We start from the raw sequence: 19300 nt of genomic DNA, 5'->3' as shown, positions 1-19300 counted from the left end.
AACAAACATCTGATCTCAGACTCTCTCCTGTCAACATGAGGTGAGTCCCCCTCATGGGAAGATGGTTCTGAGCTCAACAGAATTGAAACATGAGCTGGGATCCCCTGTGATTCTGTTTTGGAAAGAAAGTTCACTATGCTCAAAGTCTGTGAAATAGAAGGATTTGAACTGATGTTGGTTGTTTATCACTGAAAGTTGACCCTTGATTGTGGGTTCATGTTTTTACATTGAAATAACGTGTAATAAATATTGTGTGAGCAGGCCTGACCGTCTTCTGTCACTCCTCAGTAGTCTAAATCCAATGAGGGTTAAGTTTCTTTGTTCACAAACACATACACTAAGTTCAATACAACAACTGCACTGATGTTAATTAAGGTGAATAAATGAAAATCACGAGTAATTAATGTTACACAATCAAAGTATTTTTGGTGATTTCTTTTAACTCACTGTTCGAATAGCAATATTTGCATTTCATATATTTGATATTCTTTGGCACAATTAATGGATTCACTTTTTATTTTTTTAAATCACATGTTGAGATTAAGAAAATGTGTCAAGAAGTACAAGATAATGACTATTAATGATTAATGTTAAATGTTTCTCATAACTTGAAGTAAATCTTTTTCCTCAGATTTTCAAACTCCTCAATTCTTCCTCCAGTCTTTTACTTGTAGATGTTTTTTATGAATTTTAATTTACTTGTAACTGTTTTTTATCAATTTAATTTCTGTTTATATGTTGTGAGTGTAATATTGTGAGTGTACATATGTTATTTGTTGCTGCCTCTTGGCCAGGACTCCCTCGGAAAAGAGGTTTTTAATCTCAATGGGACTTTCCTGGTTAAATAAAGGTCAAATAAAAAGTTGTAGACAGTGGCCACAGGAGGCGCTGCAGCCTCGGCCCTCCTCTCTCGGTCTCAGCTGTTCCGTCTTTAACCACATTTGTTGATGCCAAACAGAGGCTGAGAACCCGGAAGTGAATCTCCGATGGAGGGTAAACAAAGCGGAGCCGACATGGAGTCGGTTTTCGTCAGGTTTCAATCTTACGACTTCGAGTCTGATCAGAAGTTTCAGGAAGGACTGAAAGTTTTACAGGAGTCAAACAACAAGAGAGAGAAGAGTCAACTTCCAGACATGAAACTCTTCTTCTACAACAGGTCGCTGCTGCTGCTGTTGTGTTATATTAGACATGTATTATATTATATTACACTGTACATGTAGACATTAGAGTATATTATACACCTAGTATACATTGGAGTTATATTATATTATAAATGTACTATATTATATTGTACATGTATTCTAGAGATATTATATCATATAACTTTGTATGAAATAATATTATATTAGACATGTATTATACAGATATTATTGTGTATTATACATACAGGAATTATATTATAAATTGTATATAATATATTGTTATTATATAAAATTGTTATATATTTATATTATAAATGTATTATATTATATTGTACGTATTTTATTATTCGTGCATTATACTATATTTTACATATATATTATTGTACATGTATTATATTATAATATATTGTACACATTTATTCCATGTATTACACATATAATCATAGAGATTAAAAAGCAGAATATACATAAAAGCTGTTTCACCTTTGGGAGGATGTTTTCATGTTTTCTCTTTCTACAGTTTGTGGATCTGCTACATGTTTATCTCACCAACTCTCCCTCTCGGTTGTCACCAGGTTTGTTGAGCCCATCGACCGAACGAGCTACAAACAGTGGAGCTCTGCTTCTGCTCCTGTGACACAGACGGAGCAGGAGACGCCCTCAGTTTCAGACTCTGATCTCAGTAACAACCAGGTCGGTCAAACATCCGCAGGGTCGGAGGTGAGCCAGCTTTCCTTTGCTGAGGTGATGCGACTGATTCAGGAAGGGAAGGAGGTGCCAGGAGCCAAACAACTGGACATCAAACCGTGCAACCAGAGTGCAACTCCTTCTCAGATGGAGAGGAGACTGAAACCCTGGGAAACTTCAGCCTCATCCTCCAAATGACCTTCACCTCTTTACGGAACTGTGCAGTCAAGAATATTTTCAAACAAAAACTTTAAACTAAATGAAATGCTGACATGTTGCCAGGTCTTAAACATGTAACGCAGCTGTAGTTTATAACATTGGTGATAACTTTGAGCTGTTGAAACACAGGAGACGTTCAGTGACTCAGTGAGATTTCAATAACTTAGATTAACTAATTAATTATTTATATAGAAAATGTATCCATCAATGTTCTACCCGTTCTGAGTCAGGGTAGAGACTGACCATGAGTCAATGGGCCCTTTAACAGAGATAAGTACCCCCCCCCCCCCCCTTGTACATAAGACTCCAGTCAGAATGTCCACCAAAGACCAATGACCCAGCACTCTCTGTGGTTGTCTGGTGTTTCGTTGTTCCAAGACAACATGGTGAAACATTGTGTGTTGATAATCTGAATGCTTTGATTTATCTTCACCTCTTGATTTATTCACAGACAATATTTCTTCTATGTGTTTCTCTACTGCGTAGAGTTGTTGGCCTTACTTTTTTTCTTTCTTTTATCGTGTGAGCTGTCACCACCAACCCTTAATGGTCACACAAGGTCTGAAGCTACAGAAGTGGGACCATAGACTGATATAAAGTGCACACGCTCTACTGGAGGGACCCACAATTCCTGGAAATCTAAAAACACTGCCTTCCAGAGCAGTCTGTTATAGTGACACTGTTTGGAATCAGTTTAACTTCATGATCAACGAGGAAACAAACTGGACACCAGAACTTTCGATTAACAGACCGTAACAACTGTTTGATGTTTTAGTTTTATCTTTTTTATTTATGAACCAAGAACTCTTATGAAAACAGTACTGATGATATCGTGAGGATTAAAACCAATGAAGTAAAACACAGTCTCATCCATGTTTAACAGCCGTGACGGGACGCAGACTCCCAGGAAGCTGATGAGCTTGATAATAAAACTCTCTGCACGTCCCAAATGTTTTACTGCAGCAGAGTTTTTAACACTTTGGAGCTCTGGTGGAAAAATGTGTCATTTCCACATTAAACATCTGGACATGTTCATAATCACTGGATTTATACAACAGCATAGATCCAGTTCAATCAGCTGGTGTTATGACACTGAACTCCAGTGGCTTTTCAGCATGCTTTCCATAATTAGGGTTATGAACTATATTCATATACAGATTTTTAGAAAAGGCCAAATCTATTAGTCAAAAATAATCTAATCAAATATATAAATATATGTGTTTTGGGCTGTGAAATTGTATTTTTTGGACAAAATTTGTCAGAATCAAATTAAAATAGAAGCAAAAAAAGCAAATAAACAAAACAACATGTCTGGCCATAAAACCCAAGCCCCACTTGTTCAGTGATACCCCGAGTAAAAATCCCACATACATTTATTCAGTACGTCCTGGCTGGTTCTTCTCAGCGCGGAAACCGAAATATATAACGCTAATATATATAAGTCACTAGCACACAATTAAAGAACCAGCACTGGGCAAAACAAAACACCTAACAGGAACATTCACTTTTATAAGGAGCCAATCAGGGCACAAGTAAAAATACCAACTTTACATGCAGGACTAGCACCGTTAGCGTAGCACCGTCAGGAAACCGGATGACCCAAAGATCGATGAGGTAAAAGTGTCGACCTTGTCTGAAAGAGTCTGTTCTCACTGCAGGTCTGTCCAGCATTCACAGATGAGTACGTTACACATGATGAAAAGTCATAAATGGTCAACCACAGGAAAACCAACAGTGATTCACACGTGACGCAGCAACACAATCGTAACTTTCAGAAAAGTTAAAAAAATTCCTCATCTGAACTAAGTAAAACACTGGTGTAAGTAAAATCCTACTTCAAGGTCACATGACAATGTTGTATGAGAATTAAAAACTAGGCAAAGTCACAGTAAACAAAAATAAAGATATAACAATGGTGCATATTAATGTCTGACTGAGATCAGAGTGACAGTAAACATTACTGCTGACAGTACAGTTAACAAACCATAACTTATTTCTTTCAAGTTATAGCAGGGCTGCACCTAACTCTTATTGTTTAATTTATTTTTCAAATATGAATTATACTGAAAAAATGCCTATTCACATCTTTGAAGGGTCCAAGGTGACGTCTTCTTTTGGATGAGTGCATGTGATTTGCTCGATGCAACAGGTCATTTGATGACAAGACTTAAAACTGAAGATTTTAAGACAATTTTCACAGTTTTTTGGCATTTAAGACAAAATGATTAATTGAAAAAATGATCAAAGGTTGTAGTGATTATGGAAATAATCGTAGTTGCAGCCCTGGTATTTACATTGATTGAAAAAAGTAAAACAAAACCAACAAATCCCCCTGTGTAGTACATGTATTTGAACTATTTTAACTTTATCTTTGTGTTTGATCCTGAGGAAGATTTGAGTGTTGTTTTTAAATGTTTTTACCACAATAATGAAAAAAACTATTTCAAGCTTTTGCCGACATTTGGTTAGTAAAGGGATCCAACATGCAAAACCACTGTTGTGTTCCTTTAAAGTACAGGTATCCTATGTATAAATAACAAACCTTAAAATAGATACAAATCTAAATGTTAGCACAAAGTCACTGGTGCTCCGTAGCAGGATGAATGTAATTTGGTTAAAAATGTATAAAACCTTGTCCGGATTAGACCTAAAATCTCTGGTAAGATTACATGTTAAAACAAAATAAAAAAACACAGACAGAAAACCAAGTTAACATTGTTGTACATAAATAATTAAAGATAAAAAGTGTAACTGCAGTAAGTCTGTGTTGAGGTAGAGACCTGAGACCTGTATCATGAAGCGAGATCAGCGGGCAGGTTCCCGGGTTTCCTAAATGGATCCTGAGTAAACAGTATAATGATTATGGTTATTACTTGAGAAGTCATACCCACAAATGAAAGGTAAGCCCATATTTAAAGTTTAGTGTTAATGAGTTTTTATCAACCTGTTCTGCAGTTTGAATCTGTGATGTTTTGGCACTTTTGGTGACCTGATAAGTTTATCCAAACTCCCGAGGGAAACATCTGGCTCTGTATGTCATGTCTTACCATGTCTGTCGTTTTGTGATGGATGGGTAGAGAACAGTGGCTTTTCTGAGCTTTTCCAATTAAAACCGCCACAACAGATGCAACGAGGGGCGATAGTGAACCAAAACAATCAGCTGAGAGATTCTAAAACCGCTGAGGGAGTCGGCAGAGTCAAGTCAACTGTAGATTCAACACTACAAGCAACCACACATTATAAATGTCCAATTCACTGATAATGTAAAAATAATGTTAATAATTTACTGGACTAAGGACAAACCTTACTGAAAACAGGATTAACTACCGGTTTGTTAAAAGTCCTCAGAGTGGACACATGGTTGTTTCTCTCAGCAATAATTTAACTTATCACTAAAAGTGTCTCGACTTCAACTTAATCACGAGTGACGTCATGAAAAACTTTGTCAGTGTTGAGGTCCGGTTGTGTAGAAATGATGAATCGCATTATTGCTCTTAAACTTTATATTAAACTCTTAACTAACCTAATTAAAGTGAGTCAGCCTCTAGTAATGGTCGACCAGCGGTAAGCCCAAAGAGAACCAGCTAACTAAAGTCTCTTCATGATACAGATCTGTGTTCAGCATCAGTACAGTTTGATCAGAGCACCATCATTTATCAAAGTGAACCTGAAACCGGGAAGTGTCAGAGGCTGCTGGTGGAAGAGTCACAGGATTAAAAGAGTTGTATGAGTGAAACGTTTCTAAAATTCTAAATAGTAAACACTAAATTAGGTCTTTCAGAATAAGATTGGAGAGTTTGAAAAGTGTGAACCCAGAAACGAGGGGCAGGATAAGGCAGTAAGGTTTACCGCTGCTGCTCTGACAGGAAGATTCACTTCTGAGGTTGTTCTATACATTCAAAGTAATCCTTCAGTGGGGCGAACAGGTGGCGGATGACGGGGACGCTCCAGGAGCGACCCAGGACTTTCTGCCTCTGCATCCGGCCCATGTTGTTCACATCCGTGTAATGTTTGGGGAATCCAAAGATCCTGAAGAAATGAAAAAACATCAAAATTGTTCAATGTTACACGTAGGAAAATAACTGAAAGCATCATCGAAAAACAATATATATACAAGAGCATGTTGATTTGAACAACACGTACTGTTCCATTTCAGTGCACCACAGGTAGTCCTCTCTTCCATTCATGCTGACAGGCAGCGATCCATGCTTCCCCTGCCTTATGGAGTTAGACTTTGTTGTGATGGTGCGGACTTTGTCAAACTGCAGGAAGAGATGATCAGTTAATATTTAATCTAAGAATTGTTTTAAAGTACATCAAGTATGAAAGTAAAATGGAAAACCAGATGGGAAAAAATGGCTTATTGAGTTGCTTATGTACCTCCCAGTGGTGTTCAACAATAATATCTGATGTTATCATTATTTAAATGAACACAACCTAAACCTGAAAGACATAAAATGAATGGAGGGATGAAGGTTTTGCTTAAATAGACAGTAAACCATCATGATTCATGGAGCTTCTTATCAGCTATGACTTATGAGCTATGACACTTCAGGTTCCTATCTGTCAGCAACGCAGCAAATTTAATTTATTTCGGTCGTAATCCCATTTGACGCACTCTAGCGTATCGTTTCTGACATAGAGGAACCACAACAAATCGTGGGAATTTTTTCCCCCCAGAGTTTTTGGGACGGTAGACATGCCACATACCAAGATTAACGTGTAGAAGCACTACAAAAGTGGAAATTTCATAATATGTCCCCTTTAAAGTTCCTACCTTTGCCGTGCGTCCGAGTTCCAAACAATCCTGGAGAGACACTTTGTCGTCAAGCGATGTTGAAAGAGGCCTGAAGACAGATTCAAATAGGTATGTGAGCCAACACCTTTTTTAGAGTGAGAACCTCCCCATGAAAAAGGAATATGACTGCGTATCAGTGTGTACCTGTTCATGCCAGGGAGGTTCCCCCAGAAGTAGCGTGCTCGGTGAGCGGGACTGACTTTCACTGCATCGACGAGAATAGGATTACACTGGAAAAACAAAAGGAACCAAACAATGATCAGTAAAAACGGAATTGTAGCACCAATACTTTCACTAATAATGAAATATGAGCAAACCTCGAGGAATCTGCAAATGTCTGCTTTGTCGTGGGCACTCATGAAAACCACGTTCTCAAACAACCAGAAGAACGGACGGTCGTCGCCTTCCTTCGGCTTCAACATGGCCAGAATGCGGTAAAACTCAAAGAAGAGCCGCCCAGTGCCCTCTGCAGGACCATCAGATAAGAACAGAGTGTGAGTACAGATGAAGAGTTACATTGTGTGTAGATGCTGAAACCTACAGTGACATTATGTCCACCAGTATCTTAGCAGAACTCTTTTGGTTTGAGACGAGTGGAAGCTTCTTACCAAACAATCCTTTTCTGAGAGGGTTGACCATTGACAGGTCGTTACATGGACTGCCTCCAATCAGAAGATCGAATGGGCCCCATTCCGCCAGCTGCAACACACGACCACCTCAGTTCATATTTCTATACAATGTTTAAACCTCTTGGTGTGAACTTTAATGACAAACTACACGTGTAGTGATCTCGCTGGCGCTTGTACTCACATGTTTCCTCGTGATGGTACGAACGTCATTGACATATTCGATCTTTCCCTTATGCTTGATCATCCCCACAGCGATGGAATCCTCACAAATCTCTGCAGCGACGTAGCGATCCATCTTGACACCCAGGTCTTTGAGCACCAGGTATCCTGTCGTGACGCCGCACACGTTAAAACCAACATTTGCTTCAGCACTCTTCAGTGAGATGTTCAGACTAAACACTACAAAGACTGGATTGTTTAATTCAAAACAAAAAGAGAGGAGTTCACATGAATTATGTTCAACATGATGAACCAACCTGTTGCAATGCCGTCAAACAGTGAGAGCACTTTGATTGGTCTGCGCTGGTCAGCAGGGATGGAGGGATACACTCTGTGAGGCTCCTGTGATAAAAAGTGAAAACACAACTTTCAGCACCACTTCTACAATTAGTTATTAAACAGCAAACACAGCTCGAAACACTTATACACAACTATAATCATTTGTCTTTTTCAAAATTTGAATATTTAGATCTGACGACTAGTAGTAAAGCTTTGTAACTGAGTTATAGTCAACTGTAAACTGTACTGGGAGGAGAGTGTGGCACGTACAAACTCCATGGCGCTGTTGTTGGCGAAGAAGTCTTGAACCTTAACGCTCCAGTCTGGCCTGAGTTGGAGGTTCCCTGCGCACTGCGACGGCTTGCACATGAAGCAGCTCCAGGGATCCACATCTTTCAATTGGTCAAAGGTTCCCGGGCCCACCAGGATTTCCAAACAGTCCTTACAGAAACACCTGGGAGATAGAGAAAACAACAGATACCATGAGAATAAGAAAGTAGTTCCCTCCTGTATTTACACATTTAGTCCAGAGACTGTGGACTGTGGATCCCTTCTCTGTAAACGTCGAAGAAATTGCTCACAGCAGCGACAAGTGTTGTCTTTACCTGCAGCAGCTGGCAATCCCACACAGAATGACCTCTAGCCCAGCACAGCACACGGTGCAGTACGACTGGTAGCCATCCTCGTCGTAGCGATACAGTGTCTCTGAGAAGTTCACCTACAAACAGCGACAATGTTGTGTTGCAGCATTTGGGATGTTAATGGCAGCCGTGTTTTGGATGGAGGTTACACATTTACAAACTGGGCTGGAATGGAGCAAAGCAAACCACACCGAAGTAGACAAAAAGGTAGAGCGTTGGGGTTGTTAGGTTACCTTGCATTTTTGACAAAGAGCACCTTCAAACAGTGGGTGAGAAACTTCAATGTCAGATGATCCACAAGACAAACACAGATCTGAAATAACAAGCCAGTGCCTTTTAGAATTGAGAGTTTTAACTAAGCATCAAAGAATCATTTTCCAACTAAGCATCAAAGAAACATTTTCCAAACACTCGCACACAAAACGTACCTTCAATGGTAACTCCTTCTTCCTTGAGCTTTTCTGGTATTGATTCTGTGAAGTGAAATATTACAACATCACACATAGGAAACACATAATAATGCTAATAACAGGAGAATATCTGAATCATCTGGATTCCTCTAAATGTTTCCTCCCATTATTCTGTTGTCATGATTGTGTACATATAACACGTACCTCTGCTATAGGTGATGGCGACTGCAGTTGTCTTGTTTTTAAACACGTATTTCCTTTTTGCTGGGGGCTGGTAGTCGGACTGGGCCGAGTCAGAAGTCTCAGCATGTGAAGCAGAATCTTAAAGATCAGAAAAAGACAAAAGAAGGAAGTTTTCAATACGCTTTTCTTTTTTACAGCAACTACTGGTTTAAACCAACAACTATAATGTTTTCATACCAGGAGGTAGGAATCCGCTTGGTCCTGAAGGCAGAAATCCTTCAGAAGCCCATTCCACCATCAACTTCAGCTCTTTTTCTTTATCACCTTCAGCCACAGCAAAGGATTTCCCACATCGCTCACCTGCCAACTGCAGAGAACAGGTGTGAACAAACTCTGAAATGCTGCTGAAACTGTTTCCTCATGCGATTCTGAGCAGTCTGCCTGACTCAATGATTTCATCCTAGTTAAAGCCATAAAACAATCAAATGGCTGCTGACACGACCAGTAAAATAAGTAATATATATGTTGAATTGAATTTATGGAAACAGATAACATAATGGGTAAGAGGGGGATGATATTGAATTTAATATTTTATGTGTACATATTATAATACATCCTCAGAGCAGCCCTACTTCAACATGATGGATATAGACAAAAAATGTATCTAAAAACTATAGAGAAAGCTCTCTTATCACAATCGGCTGTCGATGCTAATGTAGTAATAGCCCAAACCCGCACAGCACCTTTTAAAAGGTGCAGATACTCCTGTACATCATTATAACAAACATCCACGTCAAACCTCCTCAGAGTCGACTGATAAAATCCCAAGTAGAGAGAAAAGAGAATTGCAGATGGAATCATTTCCCCCACGAATATGAAGGAAATGGTAAAAATAATCACTCTGATTAATGATGCGTGTATTGATAAGAACTGACTTCTACTCTCTGAGTTGATGAAACAATTGGTTGAAGAACAAACTACAGAATCAATGTCAATGAAAATTTGTGAGCAAGAATAAAATTCAAATGAAGACATGCAGGAGGAAAATATCAAATCTGACAAAGAGCATGTGGGATATAATGTTTTGCTCTCCTACCTCTATAATTTGGTAGATGGCTTCTTTGTAGAGGGGCAAGCAGGTGAAGGAGTCTTTACTGAAGTACTTTGTGAAAGCACTGAACGCCAGTAGACCCTCGGTGTAGATCTAAAAACAGAAAGCAATGATGAGTTAAGAATCCTACTCCACGCTTGTTTCTGCAGCTTCTGCACATGGACTGTGTTTCTCACCTCTGAGAACATCCCATCTCCAAACCACTCCACCCGCCGCATGCCCGGGGGACCGGACTTGGTTTTCCAGGATGTCACCAGCCCAGGCCACCAGGTGAAACCCTTCACTTTCCCCCACACCAGCTCTCCTGCCAGAAACCCTTTCCCATCCTGCAGATGTCAAATACAAAAGCAGAAACATTATTCAAACCACATTTCCATTTTAAAAGCAGATCAAATATGTAAAAGAAATTTTCTCTGACGTGATGTTGGATCAAACAGTTTTTTACCTGGTAGACGTGCTTCCTGCGGCTTCTTGGTGTGGATTTACTGGATGGAGAAGACTCTTGTGGCTAAAGGTCAACCACATTTAGAACAAAGAAGTGTCAAAGGTACAAAGGAAATAAGAACTATCATCACTATTGTTGTGGATATTTAATTGCAGATGACATGGATGAGTGAATTTGTTAGAACCAAGATGCAAGGGAGCCATTCATTGGTGTTTACCAAATTTATTTTGTTCAAATTTTTAAATCTGTTTTATTTATAAACTGAACAAAGCAAACAATGATTCTGAGATGAAGATGTGTTATAGGTGGGACTGAATTATGATCATTTATTAATCTCTTCCACAGCCTTTTAGAGGTAAATTCATTTGATGTTTTTGGTTTTTCAAGACCTGTAGAATCCTGATGAACAGATGATTCCTTCAGCAACACTAACAGGCAGCACATGTGGATTTGCAGTAAAAGATAATTTACAAATTATTTAACATCGCAATGAGAGTTAATAATTAATGTATGTGGCATGGTTATGATTATCAGCTTATGCAAAGGCTTGATTGAAGGATGTGGTAAATTTTGAGGGAACTTAACTGTGGTTTCATGCCAGAGGTCCAGTCTGGTAGCAAATGTTATCTAAAATTGTTGAAGCTCTCTGTGCAGGTTGGTCATATGTTTGGTAAACCCCTTGATATTTATTTTGTCAAATCTATCAGCATTACAGAGGGTCAAGAGGCCTGTTAAAGGTACTCTGGTAGTATACTTAAGTATACCTACCACCTCATCTTGGGACTCCAGACCATTTTTGCTGTCCTTATCAAGACCTACGGGTTTGGCCCAGGTGCTAGCACCAGCCTGAAACACTGCACGGGCCTGTGGCTTCTGGCGCAAGCTGCTCTCCCAGCCAAAACTTCCCCTACTGGCCCCCTGAGAGACAACACACTCTAATTACACACTCGAATCGCATGCACATGCAGATATACCCCAAAACACTCACACACACACCTTCATCTTCATCATACAAGTGAAAGAATGAAGAAGCAAGTGCAACAAAAAAAACTGACAGTTGATGAGAGAGACTGAAAAGTGGAAAATTCACTTTACAAAAGCAACGTAGTTTTAAATGAATCCACATTTTCTCATTGACAAGTTTAGCTTGTTAAATCCAAGTTGCTTCTTTGCTATGTACATGTATTAGACTGAAATGCAAAAGAAGGGCAGAGAGAAGAACTGTTTACCTCTTTAAAGATGCCATTCTCGCCATGTGTATCATCACATTTTTTCTTTAGCTCTTTGGAAGGAAGCAGAGAGAACACTGCTTTAGAAAGATGATTATTATGTTTGGACATCAAGACAAAGCAACCAAAACAAGATTTGAAATATTGTTCTTACTATTTATCTTTGTAAGCCTGACTTCACACTGCTTCACTCCGATACTACGGCCATTCACTTCTAGAAAATAAAATAAAAGAGTAAAAAACATTAAATTGTCAAATGCCGTGGCTTCTTATATGCTTTTCCTCATGTATTTGTACATCATATAAATCATTGTCAACATCTAATGCAAGGTGGTTTATTTATCAGATTATTTGATCAAGGTAAAAATTTACCGTTATTGTATTTTTTGATGGTGCTGTCGGACATGGCCTCAGACTCGCTTTCTGCTTCGCCGTCGGAGATCTGAGCAGCGTCTCCATTCCCGAAGGCCTGCGACAGGAAATACAGCACAAACACATAATTAATTAAATTTAATTAAATTAAACAAGCAAAAACTTAACACGTACAAAAGAGGAGGATGCAGATCTAGCATAAACTTACCTGAGTAAAAACGTGCTGAGCATCCAGTGGTGGACAGGGAAGGGCCAATAGGGTCAGAACAAGCCTCCTGAACACTGTCTGCTTGCTGTCCCTCAGTACGCTGGCCCAGTGTTTCTCCAGTGAAACCTCTGCTGAGTGGTTCTCCTCTCCCTCCTCGACCAGCTGATACTGAAGGAATTCACTTGTGAGCTGGTTGACCTCCTCGGGGGAGCTGCAGAGTCCCAGCTTGGTCCCAAGCTCCCCAACTGCTGTCCCTGTCACTTTCTGCCTGCTCTGGGGATTCAACAGCTGAGCTATGCTCTTCAGCAACCCATCATTTAGGGGCAGTTTCTCTGCAATGCAACTTGTCAGTGCGATGTAGAAAGACATCACCTCCTCAGTAAACGGTGGCAGTGCCTCTACGGACTCATTTAGCATATCTTCAACGGCTTTCCCTCCCAGTTCGGGGCTTGACAGGTGGAATGTCTTGTTCTTGAGGATTTGGGCATCATGTTCTTCAAGGAAGCGAGCAGCAGCTTGAGGACAAAGGAAGTAGGAGGTGTAGGTGCTCAGCAGGTTACTGGCTTCTTCTAGAATGAGCTGCATATCAGCTTGAGCAACTCCTTCCGGTGGCTGCAGATGCATTTGGAAATCGTGCAGCGGCTTTAAGGCCCGCTCCATGAATGTAAACGTTGCCCTCACTTTGGGATCCCGCAGCCGGGAGCAGATTAACTTGGCTTTGTCATCATTCGTGTCACAAGAGCCAAAGTACGATTCAAGATCTGTCCATATTTCCAACATTTTTGTGACTAAAAGGCAAAAGTTAAGGCAGCGGGCGTTGAAATAAGATGATGGACAGTCCAAGGCGATAGAGCCAAAAAGAGCCTTGAGGTTATCATTCTTCTTAGAAGAGGAGGAGTAGTGGGCATACATGTCCACCGTCAGCTCCTGAGCCTGATTGGAGAGCTGCTTAACTCCAGCCTGGCAAGCAGCATCACTGATGCTGTACAGCCCTCCAAAGACAGCTATGTTCGGGTTGAGTTCCTTCAGCTGTGAGCAGATCTGCTCTGAGGCCGCACCATAACCATCAAGGTAGACAGCGACAAGGTTATCTGCTGGTAACCCGAATTTCTTTAAGGTCTCCCCCACTAATACGGCTGTTTGATCCTTTGCACCGTTCTCTGACTCAAGAGCATCCAGAAACCGGATGCAGTGCCTGGAGGCTTCTACGTCAAAGAATCCAATGAGGACCACCAAGACAGTGTCATCCTTTCCAACGGTTTCCCCTCCGGAAATGTACACACAGTAAGGAGTGTGCTGGCAAACAGATGTAATATCTTTGGGGTACTGAAGCCCCAGCTTGCGGCGTGCAACGCGCACAGACACCTGTTCCCCTTTGGCAGAGCCATTATAACAGTGTCTCTGAATAAAGCGGATCGCTGCATCCGTGCAGGGCAGCGGCTCAGAGTGTTGGCTTTGCAGGCAGGGACCCTTGGAAACTCTTCCCCGTTTGTAGTGAAAGTTAGTCTCCATGTGACGCTGAAGTTCTACATGGCCTCTAGAAAAGGTTTTGAGGTTTTTAGCACAAGTGTTGCAGTAGGTATATTGCTTTCCAAGAGTGCTTTTTTCAGCCCAGTCAAACATATTCTTCCACTTTTCTGTGTATGGGTATTTTTTATGTATGCCAGTGCCGTTCTCTTCTTTGTCTGATTCTAATTCAACACCTGCTGACAGAGTAGGAGAAAACATAATTACTGCACAAGCACTGTCAATGCTGCAATTGAATCTTAACCATATGTCATTGACACAGTGAAAGAAAATGAAATGCTATATTTACGTGAGGGTGGAGATGCATCTACTGGGCTGATATCCTGGCCGTCCCGGGCTTGCACAGGGTTGTATTCGTTACAGTCCTTTACATTTGCTGTGTAAAAAGCTTTGAACCACTTCAAGATCTTAATGTTGCTTTTAAGATCACCGTTTCCGAGACTTGTGACTGGAATGGTCTAAAACAAGACAAAGAAGACATGTTAAAATTCAGAAAACTTGGGTATAATATATTAAAACATAACTACCAGTCATTGTCTTCACAGAAAAGGACATATCTGCAGTCAGAAATTGAAAGTAAATTATCCTGTGATAACTTTTCATTATTCAGTGTGAAAGAAACTATTTATTTTCCTGAGTTACACTGAGTCAGTTTAATAATGGAACTACTAATTTCTCTGTTACAAAACATTACAAAACAATTTGAATAAAAAATAAAAGAAACTGTAACGCTATTCCAATAGAGATAATGTGCTTACCTTGGTGATACCCCTCTTGCTGAAGGCCTCCTGGAGCAGAGTGAAGTTATGCTTATATTCATCCTCACCCTTTGCATCAAACTTCACCTTGGTCATGTCAACAGAGCCACGAATAACCCAGTCCATCATCTGACAGTGACACGCTCCTGTAGAAATGTACAAACACATTATGAGCGTTCAGAAAGTGTCGAAACAGAGGCATGGCACACAACACGGGACACCTGATCTTAACAGCTCTGGTACCATAACTTCCCAGAAAAAAGACCAGGTCCAAAAACCAATGTACTCCTAGCTTGTAAGGGCTCGGCATGATTAAAAGTGCAAGAAATCAGGCATATCTAAAGAATTGCAGTAGGTCAGCCCATTCTGATTCATCACCTGAGCCCATCTCTCGCACATCGGTGAAGTTTGTTTTGAGCAGGCGGTTGAACCAGGACACCAACTGCAAGCTGCTGATTTTATCATGGCCGAAGACCGGAGACAAAACCAGGTTTGTTGCCATCTTGCAGCTCTCTGAGGAAAAACAACAACAATGATCACATGAATTCAGATTACCTCATCATAAACATGTTGTTAATCCAACCATTTATTCACAGCCGGTGTTCTTGTTTGTAATGTGTTGTGTTGTTGTTGGAGATTCTCGGTCATCCAGGTTTATCCAAGAGCTTAAAACAGGTCAACTGGACCCGGCTGTTCAGAGCCCAGCACAGTGCAACTCTCTCAATGTCATTGAAGAGGAGCAACAGCACGTTCTTGCCTCTGTAACATGTCAATGTTTCTGAACCGAGTCCAGTTCACCTGTTTTTAGCATAATAATAAAATGCATTATTCGTTGGACCTTGTACCATTCACACCCTCCTAAAACTATCTTTTCCCATTGGAAAACCATCACATTGTTACTCCTTCTAAAAGCACATCTGTCTGTATTCAGGCTGGTGTGTGCCCCCCCCCCCCCATCCCATGTCTGACTTCTCAGAGTGGGGGGTGGGGGGTGAGACAGGGCCAATGGGTGGGCTGCCTAATCCTCCATTGTGTGCCTGATGGTGGAGGAATAAAGGCTGAATGCTTGATGTCATCAAGCTCTCGCATGCATTTGTTGGCGTGTGCTGGTTGTGCATGTTTGCATGAGGACATCGAGCTAGCTGCCGGACACACGAGCCCTACACGCTGCTGCAGCTCTTCCCCCCCCCCGCCGCCTTCCTTCCTTCCTCAATGTATAGGAAGCGTCAGTGAAATCTCGCGTTGTCCCACTCTCCCTTTTTGCCGCGAACGTCCCAATTGCACAACTTTCACTGACAACGAAACTTGGGCTGCAACACTGCTCCGTGTCGCTTTACGTAACGTGAACACAAACGCGGGCGAAGCGGCGGTGCGATTAACACGTCCCACCTGGCAGACACACATCTGTAAGTCAGCCTTCAACACAACACAAGCACGGTGCTGTAGCCACAACCTTTAGATCTGCTCTGTATACACATTGGAGCGAATAGCATGAAGCAACACACACACACATCTAATAACAGCTGACTACCCGCGTATATACATGTTATTACTGCAAAGAGGCGACGTGAAACTATGTCTATAAAGAATCAATAATACACCCCCCCCCCCTTCCCCCGGGTCCACGATCCAGTCAGTGGGTCCCGTGTATGAGCCGGTCTTTGTGTTGTGCGGCTGCAGGAAACCGGGAGAAACAACACAACCACCAGACAATAAACAGTGCAACACCACCACGCGCCGCTTCATCCCGGAACGCGACGCTCTACGGGAGGAAAGTTTACACAGGGCGACTGTTTTTCTACGAAGATCCATTGTGGGAGACTTACCTCCGTCCTTCCCCTCGCGATCACAGATCAACTCCCCCCACCCTGGACTCTTCGGCTCCAGCTCCAGCACAGAGCTCAGATCCCCGCAGCAGCCCGGCCCATGTGACGTCGACCTCACCGGGAGCGGTCCATTGGACGACCGGTGCGGGGAGGCTGTCCAGTAGCAGCACTGCTAGCTTAATGAACCGCGGATAATCAGCTCGGTACGGCTAGCACGTGTACAGAACAAAATGGCTCGCGATGTTTAGCTAAATAAAAGCGGCTGCTCATTATATCTATAACGTCATCTCCCCTGTTTGTGTCCGAACACGAAAGAATGTGCGGCCCCCTCTCAAAATAGACTGATCCAGGAAGCTAGCACGACACTAGCATGTTTTCTAGTTTTTAAATTGATATGTCATTAGCATAATCGCGATATATTTTTTTACTTGCACACCAACATGGCTGCGACACCCACTCAAAAAAAGTAACAAGTGGCGAGCTGCTAGTTGCCGCGACACGTCCCCTCCAAACCGATTAAAAGTGAAGCTAATTCGTTATGTAGCTAATGTAGCAACAAGTGCGAGTTGCCGGCTGCTGCACCACTAACCCGGGTAAGTCACGGGTTCACTTACCGAGATAAATCCGTGAGGACCACTTCTGGAATTAGCCCGGGTTGTTGTTACCAGGCTAGCGCCGCTTAGCTAGCTAGTCCCCGTACTTCCGATAGTACAGCTGCTAGCATAGCATTAGGTTAGCCCATATCAAATCTGCGCAGTAACTCAAAATTAATATCTCATATTGAATAAAGGCTATTGATTGATTGGAAGGTGGAAAGTGAGCGCTCATTGTTCGAGAATCATTGAACAGGTAAATTAAGTTATGATAACACCCGATGAGTTTCTGCTTCGTTTTTGTGGATTGGGTTAGGGTTAGGATTGTCATTTAAACATTACAGTGCTCAATTCAGCCTTCACGATTCAAAATGGCGGCTGTTCCCTGCAGGTTTCAGGCCTGTTTCCTCCAGAGTATCCCCTGTGTCATGGCGGCTCGGCAGGTGCCAGTATCCAGCCACCGAACAACCCGCCAGAGAGACGACCTTCTCCCGGTAAATCTTATATGACACATAAAACCAACAGAGGAAACGTCTGAGGGCTCCACGAGCTCCGCTTACATCTCGCGTGTGCTTTCGCCATCTCGTGAAATCCTGAGAACGCTGGGGGAAGCCATTACACTTGAACTTGCGGAACAGCTAAACATCCACCCTACGATAAGTGTTCCCCGATAAAAGCTGAATCTTTAAATCAACAAATTCACTGCCTAAATAACAGGCCTGTGTAAATCCCATGAAACACGCCACAGCCAATGTGATAGTAACTGAATCTCAGTCGTTCAAATACAGTTTATTTACAGCAGCGGCAGTCTTGTCATTGAGCCATCAATGTATCACCTCAGTGTTTGTTCGAGTGTGGATAACATCTTTATTGCAGTCAGACAAAACATTCATTGTATGAGTCGAGTCTCAGTGACACTAAAAGAGATTATCTACATTATCTTCTCACCACTACGCCTAGGGAGTTTCAGGGGTAAACATCGTTGTAGCCAAATCAAATACAATTAAAGGGGCGACCACGTCTTCAAATCTAAAAAAAACTACACAATATAATATAAGATGATTCCATTCTGCTCCTGTGTTGTCATCCAAGTGTCCCTAAGCCAGACATTCAAATCCGACTTGAAACAACGTCATTTAAACCATGGTTTTAGCCTAAATGTTGTCCAATAGCATTATATTATTGGATATTACTGTGGTATTAGGATTAACATTTGTCAATGCTGACACAATCTTAAAAGCCTTAATACAAAAGGGTCGATATCAAAGTCTATGTAAGCAATAATTTGGGCTCTATGAAGATTAAAAAATCATCAGCTATGAGCCACACAGTCTGTTGGAGGTGTCTTCTAAAGTCACAGGATTCGTGCTGGAGGAATGAATCCTGGCAACCAAAGAGTTATTATTAGCTGTAAGTAAAAAAAAACGGCAGGTATGGTTTGCGATATGAATTTGCATGAGCACACATGTGTTAAACACGTGATTACTGAGAATGTCTCTATGGCTACTAGGATATAAAGACTGAGAAAAGCAATCGACACAGCTGGGTTAGTGACAGATCAGGTGAGACGTTACAGTGTCATTTGAAAATATAGCAATTTAAAGCAATGACAAAATTGGCACTTAACATAATAAAATTTGAAACATAAGTCAAATGTTGTGGTATGACTATCACAGGTCCAAGTGACACTGTGTGCTTTGGAAATTGGTGTATGACTAACATGATTTAGGGCATTTCTACAGTATGTCATACATGTGCTGAAATAGGTAAGTGAAGGGGTCCAGGGGTTAATGTGTGTGTCTGAATTTATGTCCAAACTCAGCTGTAGAATCAATGTAGAGATGGGACTACAATGGCTGACCGCTGACTGCTCGCTGTCCTCCGGGGCGCTGATGTCCATGTCGCAGTATTTATGGACTGATGTAGGGTCATGCAACCCTTGATGTGAAAATCATCTCGCATTGTGAAATATTGGTTTAATACTCTTTATGATGTCATTATGAAGGTATCTTCAGGCATATGTG

At 41.4% G+C, this 19300-nt stretch overlaps 1 protein-coding gene across 1 annotated transcript; it reads right to left on the bottom strand.

Annotated features, from left to right (window-relative positions):
• Positions 1 to 5332: 5332 nt before the first annotated feature.
• Positions 5333 to 15630, bottom strand: dnmt3ba (DNA (cytosine-5-)-methyltransferase 3 beta, duplicate a). Its single transcript, XM_062392310.1, has 26 exons — positions 15236 to 15630; positions 14858 to 15003; positions 14389 to 14557; positions 12573 to 14275; positions 12365 to 12461; positions 12147 to 12206; positions 11993 to 12045; positions 11760 to 11765; positions 11532 to 11681; positions 10764 to 10826; positions 10495 to 10644; positions 10304 to 10411; positions 9445 to 9574; positions 9229 to 9345; positions 9043 to 9087; positions 8848 to 8927; positions 8579 to 8691; positions 8244 to 8427; positions 7952 to 8036; positions 7657 to 7802; positions 7455 to 7545; positions 7164 to 7312; positions 6991 to 7076; positions 6826 to 6895; positions 6192 to 6310; positions 5333 to 6077 (listed from the first exon to the last, which is right to left on the bottom strand). The coding sequence occupies exons 1-26, from the start codon at positions 15357 to 15359 to the stop codon at positions 5921 to 5923; spliced, it is 4401 nt and encodes a 1466-aa protein (XP_062248294.1). The 5' UTR covers positions 15360 to 15630; the 3' UTR covers positions 5333 to 5920.
• Positions 15631 to 19300: the final 3670 nt, after the last annotated feature.

This window comes from Platichthys flesus, chromosome 7 (assembly GCF_949316205.1).
Source record: "Platichthys flesus chromosome 7, fPlaFle2.1, whole genome shotgun sequence".
Classification (NCBI taxonomy): Eukaryota; Metazoa; Chordata; class Actinopteri; order Pleuronectiformes; family Pleuronectidae; genus Platichthys; species Platichthys flesus.
The sequence above is the reverse complement of the archived record's forward strand: the minus strand, read 5'-3'. Positions and strand labels throughout refer to the sequence as shown.

Excerpts from the sequence above, each read along its gene's own strand:
- dnmt3ba (XM_062392310.1), bottom strand. The coding sequence starts at position 15,359 with ATGGCAACAAACCTGGTTTTGTCTCCGGTCTTCGGCCATGATAAAATC. Across the intron at positions 15,004-15,235 it reads TGTGCGAGAGATGGGCTCAG|GAGCGTGTCACTGTCAGATG; the intron begins GTGATGAATCAG and ends ACATTTCTACAG. Across the intron at positions 12,046-12,146 it reads CAGGCTTACAAAGATAAATA|AGCTAAAGAAAAAATGTGAT; the intron begins GTAAGAACAATA and ends TTCCTTCCAAAG.